General features: G+C 33.0%; 1 protein-coding gene across 1 annotated transcript; it reads left to right on the forward strand.

The window, feature by feature from the left end:
- Positions 1-9236: 9236 nt before the first annotated feature.
- LOC104893810 (uncharacterized) lies at positions 9237-10976 on the forward strand. Its single transcript, XM_010679943.1, has one exon. The coding sequence runs from the start codon at positions 9237-9239 to the stop codon at positions 10974-10976; it is 1740 nt and encodes a 579-aa protein (XP_010678245.1).
- Positions 10977-12564: the final 1588 nt, after the last annotated feature.

The following is a 12564-nucleotide window of genomic DNA, read 5'->3' on the forward strand; positions in this document are numbered from 1 at the left end:
TGTCGGGTTAGTTAAGGTTCAATTTGTTTCAGGTCTTCTAATTATCGGCTTTAGGACATATTATGTAGGGTTCGGATCCGGCCTGACTCAGATCAAGATGATAGTTGAGTTAGATATATAGTTAAAAAATAAAATAATAGTAAAAATATGATATGTTAAGTCAACACTTACAAATAATAAATAGGAGATACTATTAACGTAAATAATAAAAAAGTTAAAGTTTTGCTCTCTTTATAGTGGGAAGTTATAGTTGACTGTAGAGTTCGGGTCGATTTAGGTCGAGCTAAGTTCTAGTTTGTCATTTTTCGGGTCGGGTTTGAGTCACCCGGGTCTCTGTCAATTTTGAGTTGCCATCTTCGAGCTTGATTCAGTCTTGGTTCGATTTCTTCAGGTCTACGTGTCAACCCCTTTCATCGACCAAATATTTTCCGGCATTCACTCTATCAATATTGTAAGGATAATAAAAGGCAAATGAGTTTCAAGCATAAAAGATGTAGCCTAGTACATGTTTAGTTTTGATGAGTCAATCCTAAAAAATACTTTATCGATGCTAGAAAATGGGGTAAAGTTGTTTCTTTGCAATTTGTTTGTAAGGTCTTTTTTTATTAGATTTTTAACACAAAAATTCATATTGAAAAGGTAATCTATACAAATATATTAAAAGACGTGCGAAAGAAAGTTTATGTGCCCCATGACACTCTCTTCAAATTTCTAATGCAAATGTTTTATGTTTATGTGTACTCCTCTGTAATACTCCGTATTTTTAGTAAGTTATTATTTATATTTTTATAAAAATTTTAGTTTTTTTAAAAAAGGTTTTATTTACTTAAAAGGCTTATTATTTATTAGAAAGGCTTTTATAAGAAAGGTTTTGGGTATTTAAAATAAATTTTAGCCCAAATGAATTTTGGGCCTAACTTTCCTAAATTTTACATTCAAGTAGTTGGTTCAAAATAATATTAAAAATGTTTTAAAAGAAAATTCCAAAAAGATTTACAAAAAAATAAAAATAAAAAAAAACAACATGCTTTGACGCAGCTCACCGCCAGGGAGCTAAGCATGTGTATCTTTTGGTTATTTTGGTTATTTTGTTTGTTTTATCTTTTGGTTAATTTGTTTGTTTTATCTTTTGGTTAATTAGCATCAATACTATTTATCTTATGGAATATTCCTCTATTCTAGCTATATGATCATAAAGATAGTGTATCCTAACTAAAATTAATTATCTTTTTTCTAAAAATTTATCTTTTAGTTTCTTAATCCTATTCCGTTTCTACCAATCCAACTAGTATAAATAGGGGTCTCCACCCATCATATTTCTTCACACCATATTTGAGAAATAAATCTCTTTTCTCAAGTTTAAACTCTCTCTCTTAGCCTACCTTTCTCTTTCTCCCTAGTACTTATTAATTTCCAAGGTGCGTGTATTTGTAGATCTTTAATAATTGTTTTGCAAGTGTAGTATCATGTTTTTAGGAAAATATTTTGGATTAAAATACATGTTTTTATGAGTTTTATTATGAACTGCATCTGTTTATATGAACATGTTTGAATGTTTACAAATTTTATTTATGAACTTTGAATTATGTCTTTCGTTAAATATGTTTATAAAGTTTGATCTTTGAATTTATATTCAAATATTTTAGAAGGAGTTTGATCTTTTGATTCATGTTTAAATATTTAAAAAGGAGTGTTTTTGAACTATATTACTATTTTTCAAAGGTTAACCCTTGAGCAAGTTATTTTATTTATGCCTTTATATGGCTAAGTTTTAAGAATTATTATTCTTTTTAAAGGAGGATTATTTCTGAAGGATTTTTATTAGTTATATGATCTTTTATGATCCAGTTTATAAAGAGGCCACGGCTTGTTATTTATTAGCAAGAACGGTAGCTATTATATTATTTACCCATGTACTTTTTGTATAAGTCATGTGGACAAGGTAGTTCCCCTCGTAATAGACTCAGTAAGGAATACTAAACTTGGGGGGTGTGCACACTTTAGGCAAGGTACCTAGGCAAGGAAAAAGATTTTTATCAAGGTTATATACTTTATATTTATAAGTATTATCAAGTATTAAAGAAAGGTTTTTTGAAATTAAATATTTCAAAAGTTTAATTAAATAAAGTGTTTAATATTCCACATATACATGTACTCAGTATTTTTACTAACACGCTTTTGTTTTGTTTTGTTTTGTTTTATGGCTTTGTCCCTATGATGACCCTTTTGGTGAGCAGAGTTTTACAGGTTGATATGATGCATACTTCATATGGGGGAGCTAGTGAGGAATCATAATTAGTTAAGGAGTTGTTATTTTATTTTCTTTACTTCCATTGTTATATAATTGTACAATAAAGTTATTTCAATAAAGAGAAGTTAATTCAGTTATTTCCTCTGCATTAGTTTGAAGTTCAGTTAGTAGTTAGTATTAAAGCCTTTAACGTTATCACGTGGCGGTAATACTCTCAAGTTTCTCAAGGAGTTTTATATTAAAATAAGTTTTCCAAAAGAGAGAAATTTGGGGGTGTTACATCCTCACTTTTAAAAAAATGTGTAAGCGTAAGGTATCGAACACATGACCTTTGAAATGAAAAATGAGAGCTTAACCATCAATACACTATGACTTTCTTGTTTAATGTTTCAAATAAAATATGATTAACTCTTGTAATAATTGTAGTTAACTAAAAGACTTAACAAGCATATACTCCCTCCGTTTTTTTATTGCTACATTGTTGTATGCACAACAATTTATGCAATGTCACTTTCAAGCTTTTTGGAGTGTACTTTTTGTTCCTTTTAATGTAAAATAATGAGAAAAAGTGAAAAAATAGTATTTTTGGATGGAAAAAGAGAAGAACAAATATAAAAGTATTACTTTATTGGTGGGCCAAGTACCCCAAATAAGGAAAATATAACAATTAAAAAGAAACAATCATTTAAGAAAAATGTAGCAATTTAAAACAAACGGAGGGAGTACTAGGGGGCGTTTGGTTCATATAATGGAATGGGTTTGGAATCAGGAATGAAACCAAGGTGGTATGGGTTTGGAACTTGATACTTAATACCTTGTATTTGGTTTCATTTAGAAATGAAAAATCTTCTTTTATTTGATACCTAGAGGTAAGGTATGAGCCATACCCACCTCCCCCATGGGTTTCTAAACCCCATACCTTATGGGTTTGAGGTATGGGTTTAAAATTTAGAAATAAGTTAAACAAACACTAGGTATGGGTTTTGTTCATTCCAAACCCATACCTCATACCTAAAACTAGTGAACCAAAGACCCCCTAACACTCTTATTACGAGAGTAACTTACAAGAGAATATTGTTTCAAGGTAATATTTTCAAACTCAAAGCTTTCAAATTTTTTTTACTCATCACGTCAAGACGTGAAATTTTCAATTTCTTAATGGACAACAAATTCTAAAAGGAGTAAAATAAATTATGAAATAAAAAATAATTACATATTTGTTTATTATAACTTACTCAAAGCATCTCTCGAGAAAATAAAAACTAGTTTCTCACAGTAACTTGTATTGAAAAGGTGTCACAAACTTTTTTTTTTACATTATATGAGCTATATTGTACATTTTGGATTTTTGGTAAAACACTAAAGGAGGGAAGATTCTCTAATTATTATGAATTTTTTCCTTGAATAATGTAAAAGTGGGTTTTAATTCCAGAAATATGCCAAAAAAAAAAATCCCTGCTTACCGTCCACGTAGGACGGCACGCGAGAAACTGTTTTTATTTTTTTTTTGTTTTTGCCCACGTAAACCACTACTCAGAGTAGCGGTTTATACACATAAAACGCTATCTAAAGTAGCGGTTTATATATATAAACCACTACCCCGAGTAGCGGTTTACTTGGGAAAAATGTTGCAAGCACATATCAAACTATGGAGTTGGGGATTTCAGTAAACCGCTACTTAGAGTAATGATTTTCATTAATGAAACGCTACTTGAAGTAGCGGTTTACTGAAATCCCCAACTCCAGAATTTAATATGTGCTTGCAACATTTTGCCCACGTAAACCGCTACTTCAAGTAGCGGTTTTACTTAAGTAGAAAAAAAAAATTCTCACGTGCCGTCCTACGTGGACGGTACGTAGGGAATTTTTTTTTTGGGTATATTTATGGAATTAAAACCTACTTTTGCATTATTTAAAGAAAAAATTCTAATTATTATAGTTAATCACTCGGTAAAAAACGCAAATTTGTAGGTGGTCTCGTGACCACCAAGAGCATCCTGCTCTCGGTCAAAAACACATAATATACTGAACAAAACGCTTGCCATATTGTAAGAGGGATTTTGTAAAAAATAAAAAATAAAAATAAAACATCTCCCTCGCCGGCATTTGCGGAGTCCTATTCGTTAACAAAGTTTTCTTATTAGGGAGGGATTTTCAACTACTAAAACAAATATCCACTATTATATTTCAACATAGCATTATTAACATAGTTTGAATTTTTAATAGTGAGAATAATTAGACGTAGAGATATATTTTTGGATAGAATATAATCTTCTATATATATATATATATATATATATAATTATATATATATATTATATATTATATATATATATATAATATATTATATATATAATATTATATATTATATATATATATATATATATATATATTTAAAGAAGAATCCTTCAGGCCACGTGGCACAAAGTTAGAGCTTTCAAAGCCACGTGGCATGCTCCTAGCCATTAAAATGAAATATAGGTAGTAGCATAATTAACACAATTCATAAACCATCAAACTGTTTTTTAACAAATTAAATTTAGAGTAAATTTCACAAATACAAGTAAAATTATAAAAAGAACATGAAAATATAAAACAAAGAACATCGAATTAATCATAAAAGAACATGTCCATATATTAGTTATTAAACAAAAAATATCAAAAATCACAAAAATGAATAAAATCGTAAAAAGATAACATGAATATATCAAACAAAGAACACCATAATAATTATAAAAGAACATGTTTATACAGTACTTGAGAAACAAAAGGCTTTTAAATTTCATAAACATGAAATTAAACATAAAAGAACATCTATACTAATATATTAAAAGGTGTGCGTGACACCGTCGATGCGCCACGTGGCACCCTCCTCTTATCACCAGAATTTGCCACGTGTGTATTAACTAACTGAGTCACGTGTGTCATTATTTTAAAAAATTTTGCTGAAGTCCAGATTCGAACTACTGACTCATGTGAAGAAACCCAAGTGCTTCACCATCTGATCCAACCTTCTTTGTTGATTTGTATTTCCATAAATTTATAGGTAAGGGTTTAGTTAATACTCAGTTTCAATACTTACTTCGAACGTTCCAAGCTTCCATTCATCCCCTCCATTTCCCTTTTGAAATCCACCATGAACATTAAAGTGTTCTTCCACTTCGCAATTAATGGCTTTCGAATAGTCCTTGCCTCTAATCCACTCTTATTATTGCTGTTGGAGAATACGAAGCAATCAATGGAGTTCAAAGGTCAGATTTCGGAGGGCAACATCATAAAGGTTAGATTGTTAATCTTAGCAAAATAATCACAAATTAATTCACGCACCACTCCTAAATCCTCTTAGTATTCTCATTGTACATTGAAGTTCAATTATACATTCAATTACTGCATAATTTTGTAACAGAAATATTCCCATATCTCTATATATAAAGAATAGGGTTAATGTATGATCCTTACATTCCTGTTATTTCTCTTCAAAAAGGTATTATGTAATCTGACATTTGTTTTCTGGGATAGATTGAACTTAATTTTCCAGTTCTCTTTTGTTTATTTAATTAATTGGTTTTCTCTTCATTTTTTTTATGGGCAGAGGATTTTTGCAATTACTTACTTTGCAAGGTATTATTTTCATCTTTTCCTTTGTTTCTTTTGTAGATCAGTGTTCACAAGCTTCATTGATATTGTTAGATAGTTGTGATTGTTGTAATATGTGATTTTTTATGAGTGATGATGGAGTCAGATTGCTGGTAATTGGATGAATTGTGTGGTAGAAGTTGCTGATTTGACTGCCGGTATTATTTTGTCAAGTAGGGAGAAGGAGAAGGGGAAGGGGAGGGGGAAATTCATATGCTGTACAAAGAAAACTTATAAGGGACAACTTAATTATAATATAATCTAGATGTTATTATGTAGTAGATCAAATAAGAGTAGAAAACATATGACCAAGAAAATTTGTCTAAAACCATCGAAATCATTGTTCTACACAGACAACCTTCAGTTGTGCACCATTGAAATAATAGAAGTCCAAGCCTCTAGGATATACAAAATCCTTAAATCTGAAAAATGAAAAGGTTGTTCCTTTTTAAAAATTTTATGTTCTGTCTGAAAGCCGGAAAGGGGAGTAGTCTTTGCATTCCATTGTGTGTTACAATGTTGGAGTATTGGTATCTAAAGACATGATAGGTTGGTTTCTATAGACATTGTATTTCTAGAAGGCTTTTATTATTATTACATGTCGATAGGTTACTTATCTCTGTTAATTGTATGCTTTTCATCTTGCATTCAATTCAATATAATTAGTTTGACCTGTGGTCTGCATGTAGTATCTGTAACTGAAATTAGATATAAGTCGTGTTGAATTTGCATATTATGATGCTCTTGAAAAACTGAACCTCAAAAAGAACTTAATTGTTAGAAAGTTGCAGATTAGTTATCCAAAGATGGGGAAAGTGTTAAACATGCAGGGAGTGACAGCTACAAGCCTACAATTCTAATGCATATAAATGTCTCTCTTAAACATGAGAAAACGAACACTGGAGATGTATATCCCCATGTCTAACAAAAACATGAGGTCCACCTTACAAAATGAACCTGACCAATATTGGCTAGCTGAGCATTAAGTTTTAGATAACCTCCAAATTTATCCTATATAATATATATTCGGCCTTTTAATGAACAAAAGACAATGCACAAGCTTCTTCATTTTGTATCACTTGGGTAGTTTTATCTTTTTGGATATTACACAGTAGCATTTGGATGACATTTCCCATCTTCTACCAGTGGCAAAATTCGAGAAAACTATTTTACATGAAGCATAGCCCATGATTTACCTGTCAATAGATAAGTGTAGAACATCTGTTAATTGTATGCTTTTCATCTTGCATTCAATTCAATATAATTAGTTTGACCTGTGGTCTGCATGTAGTATCTGTCACTGAAATTAGATATAAATTAGATATAAGACTGCATCCGTGGAATGGTGGATTAGATCTGCATATGACATCAAAATATCATATAGCTCTGATAATGCTATCTTACTAAGTGCTTGATCGTGTTAAGCCTTATAATTAAGCTATCTTTGAGATCCTAGCACTGCCCTTCCTCTACTTTTGTGGTTATATGCATGCATTGTGTATTTGTGTACCCCAGGTCATATTACCGAGATTGTCTTTAGTGGTTATAGCTTGTGCTCATGACCTTGAGACCATGAGTTCAAGTTTCTTTAGGTGTAATTTATGGCCTTGGCCTAATGGCCCATGCCAGTTTCATCACCTAAGGAAAAAAAGCATCTTTGATATCTTAGAGCCCATGCTTTACCTGTCAATAGATGAGTGTAGAAGGCTTGCTGTTAATGCAACATAATAATAAAAAATAACAATGCTGAAGAAAATAGTAGTAGTAATAATATGAATCAAACGTTGAGTGAAAACGTATAAAATTCAGCACATTACATGTTAATTCTACTCTCTTCTATTATGTTCAGTTTACCTGAAAAATTCTGTTTCCTTGGTCAAATATCAGAGCACGTTGTCCACCAGGTTCTTCCTGTGGAAACAAATTATACATCCACACTTTTAAGTTGATATATAAGTATTCTACCATATCATTCAGATTTTAAAGTTTAATACTGGAAGTAAATTAAGGAGATGTTGAGCATACCTTCAAAGGACCAGGGAGGACTATTGTATATCCAAGTCAGGATCATTGTACAAAACCAAACAAAAATATAAAGTAATAGGTTCACCAGACAACATATAGCAGAGACAGACTTGCATTGGTGTTTATGATTTAACAAACTCAGACAATAACTATGTTGGACAGATAGATGAACTAAAGATGCTTTAGCAAAGTTTATATATCTAAATCTCATGTTGCGTTACAGATTTGAGAAGTAGATACATTTGCGCCAAGATTAAGAGCCTGGATATAAGTAGACCTTATAAAAAGAGTTCCATTACAAACTGATATATATTTTTTTCTGTTTCTTCCCTTGCCTTTCTTTACCTTGGATTTTCTTGAAAGAAATAGTGAGACTCTTAGGGGCGGGTATTAGGGGTATTAACTAATTTGTTTGTCGAGCTGGAGGCTTCTGCATATTTTGATTTCTAAGATAATCTTCTTCTGGCATTCTCATATGATGTTTATACAATTACTTGCTTAGACTTCCACATGTATTTCTAATTTTCTTCAGCCACCCATATTTGAATATCTTAAGTCCAACAATAAACTTTCCTTATGGGCAGCTTCTTTGGGAAGCTCAGCATAAACTATAATCTGTACAATCCGACACTTGAATGTCTTTCCCTTGATGAATTTGTCTTGTGCTTTCAGAGTTTTCAAACTGGGACAAAATTGTTCTTGCATTACAAAACGCCTGCCCATCTCTGGAGTGAATTTGTTCAGATATTTTGAATATATAGTGGGCTTACTACGCCTTTAGTCCCATGGTGTCTACAGACTCTACACAATCTATTATTTGAGGCCCTAGTTGAACTGTGAGCCGAAATACGCCTGAGTTCTCCATATCCAGTTACTTATTAAGTAAAAATACATAAAAATACAAACTTTCATAAACACAAGCCACTAAACTACATCAAAGAGCCTAATCTAGTGAATTCTTCATTAAGAATCACATCAAGAAAATACGCCTGAGTTCTCCATATCCAGTTACTTATTAAGTAAAAATACATAAAAATACAAACTTTCATAAACACAAGCCACTAAACTACATCAAAGAGCCTAATCTAGTGAATTCTTCATTAAGAATCACATCAAGTGGTGTGGCTGCTGGGATACACCCTCGCATCACCTTCGTTTGCTGCTGCGTCGCCAAGCCTCGCCTAGCAAGTGCCTTCACTCGCATCCTCTAGCGCCAGCTTCGCCCTATTGATTGTTCAACTAGGGTTTTTGGATTCACTCCTGAAACAAGGTGGATCCTCCGCTCGACATGCTCTCGGCCATCAACTACAAGCTTGAAACCCTCATGGCTCAACACGCGACCCTCGCCACAAAAGTCACCCACCTCGAGCGTGACAATACTTTTTCACACCCACCCCCATATCAACCTCGGCGTGACGACGACCTTCGCTTAGCCGAGTTACCTGCTTTTGATGGAGACTTGGATCCCGAAGCATATTTGGAGTGGGAACAAAGGATTGAACGCCACTTTGAGCACCGAAACCTTAGTGATGGGTCTCGCTTCTCCTATGCTATCCTTAAACTCACAAAGTATGCCTCCCTTTGGTATGAGTCTACCCGAACTAGGCGTGCAAGAGAAGAAAAGCCTCCTATTGATTGTTGGTCCTCCCTAAAGACCAAGATGCGCAAACGCTTTGTGCCTCGCACCTACCGCCAAGAGTTATTTGTGCGCCTCACTGCTTTACGTCAAGCTACTATGAGTGTCGAGCTCTACATCAAAGAATTTGAAAGATTACATATGGCATGCGATATTAAAGAAGCAAATGAACAAAAAAATGCTCGCTTTCTTGTTGGTCTCAATAGATCCATTGCCAATCTTCTTGAATTGCAACAATACGTAACTTTTGATGATGTGTGTATTTTAGCTACTAAGATTGAACGGCAACTCCGGGAAAATCGCACACGAACTCCATGGGCTGCTACTATGCCTGCACCCACACCTTCGGCCACGCCTTCCCAACCCACGCCTGAAGTGCCGAGTGCCTCTCCAACCCCTCAAACAACCACGCCAACTCCGACAACATCTCCAACTTCTAGTGCCACTATTCGAAGCAAGAAACCGCAATGTTTTCGTTGCCAAGGACTCGGCCATATTGCCAAGCACTGCCCTAACACAACTGTTACCACACGAGAGGAACTAGTCCTTTATTTGGCCGAAGAAGAGCACCATCCTTCTACTTCTATGGATGAGGATGAGTTTTGGTCGAATCAACCTATATGTGAACCAGAACAAGAGCATCCTTCCTTACTGATTCGTCGCTCTTTGTTATCTTCTAACTATGATGATTCTGTGGATGAGCAACGTACCAATTTATTCCATTCAAACTGCATCATCAAGGGTAAAGTTTGTCCTTTTATCATAGATAGTGGTTCATGTACTAACGTTTGTGATGTGTATATGGCTGAAGCATTAAATCTGCAAATGCGCAAGCATCCAAATCCCTATAAACTCAGCTGGTTGAATGATGATAGCATTTGGGTACGTAAACAAGCTTTAGTCGGTTTTCGTGTAGGTGAATACATGGATCAACTTTGGTGTGATGCTTTACCAATGACTGCATGTTCATTATTATTAGGAAGACCATGGCAAAGTGATAGACATGTGATGCATAATGGGAAAACTAATGCATACTCAGTTTTAATGAGGGATAAAAGAATGATTTTGCAATCATTACCACCTAAATCTAGGCGTCCCAAGGAGAAGGAAAAGGATAACCAAGACAAAGCTCATGTGTGCATAAGTTCATGTCATCATGAAGTTCTAAAAACTGCACAAAACAAAAAGGAAGGGAGACAACAACTTCTACAATTGCGCCAAGGTTCTAAGATGGACTTAGGAGACAAAGTATGGTTGTCACTTTCTGCTCAAAAACTTCATGTGAATCATAAGGATGGAGAGCCTATGGATGAAGGACCATTTGAAATTGTGGATAAAGTAGGCTATGAAACATTCAAAGTGCTGCTAGGAAATGGAATATGTGCAACATTTCCTTCCTGTGATTTGGTTCCATGCTTTCCAGACTAAAACTTGTGGACAAGTTTTTTTTCTAGAGGGGGAGTTTGATATGGAAATGATAGTCATTATATAGAATTCTAGTTCTGTTAGGATTCTATGTAAATTAGGAGTCTTATTTCAGTTTTATTTTAATTAAGTGTTTAAGTTGATAAAGGAATCCTATTATATTTAGGAGTCTAATTCCTTATCAAAGTCTAATTAGGAGTCATAATAGGCGTGTGATTAGGAGTAATTATTTATCTTGATCCTTAAGATAAAGATAAATAAGTTTATTTGTTTTACTAGTTCAAGTAGGTTTAGGAAAATCTTGTACTATATAAAGGATTTTCGACCATAATGATAATTTAGAGTGATTTTGAGTTAATTATTGTTTCAGGAGAGAATCCACCTTGTTTCAGGAGTGAATCCAAAAACCCTAGTTGAACTGTGAGCCGAAATACGTCTGAGTTCTCCATATCCAGTTACTTATTAAGTAAAAATACATAAAAATACAAACTTTCATAAACACAAGCCACTAAACTACATCAAAGAGCCTAATCTAGTGAATTCTTCATTAAGAATCACATCAAGGCTTAAGAGGAATAAGGAGAAGAAATTTGAATATAGATTGTTTCTTTGCCAGTCTTTGAACACATTTATCTTATCTTATTGTGTTTTTCTATTTTCTTTAAGGTGAATATATAGTGAGAAGTGATAACTTAAAGAAGCAAATAAATATAAACAATTGGGTATTTGAGTATGTACTTATTTTTAGTTAATCCAGATTGTATGTAAGAATAATGTTTGCTTCGTACAGAACTTACTATAGGTAGGATGTAGATCCACCAAGTAAGGTTTGGCATTATGCCTTGAAGGATATGAGATCAAACCCCACTGGCCACTAGAGGTTATTTGGGGGTTTTATTTTACTAACTACAAAAGAATTAGAATGTAAATCCTTAACATAAGGGAAGGCCAGTAAGTGGAAAAATTTTGGTTTTCTTTTCCTCTTAGTAACTCATATTATCAGGACAAACTCCTAGCGAGTGTAAATATTGGAAAGATATATCCCTTAAAATTTTCATTTGAAAGATACACCTTTTATGTTTTCTGTCCATTTTAATATTGGAAAGATTCGATATAATGCATTAGGATATAATATTACATGATACATTCAAAGCTAATATATTTATTTGGAGCTTCTGTATTATTATGCTTTTGTTTTTTTTTGTAGTCACTCCAAATAAAAAAAGAACAAGAAAATAACCTTAAAAACGATAGTTGTTGAATATAAGTATATGATCTTATTACTGTTTCTTGAGTAATTGTATTAGACACACCATGTGATGATAGATATGTTTTAGGAGAAAGATAGAGAAATAATTAAGGGGTGCAGGGAAAGACTAAAGAGTAAAGAGTTCATATTTTATGTAATTCTCCACATTTATCATTACACTTTTATAATTCCAAAACCTAAATGTTATGAAAATTTTCATTAGCATTTCTTTTTTCCACGAGACAATAAATAGCTCCTAGCTTCATAGGTAGGTATAAACATGGACCATTTAGAAATTAATAATTTAGAGCCAGATTAGTGTTGGTTATTATAGAAATATTG

The sequence above is a fragment of the Beta vulgaris genome, chromosome 5 (genome assembly GCF_026745355.1).
Source record: "Beta vulgaris subsp. vulgaris cultivar EL10 chromosome 5, EL10.2, whole genome shotgun sequence".
In the NCBI taxonomy this organism is placed as follows: Eukaryota; Viridiplantae; Streptophyta; class Magnoliopsida; order Caryophyllales; family Amaranthaceae; genus Beta; species Beta vulgaris.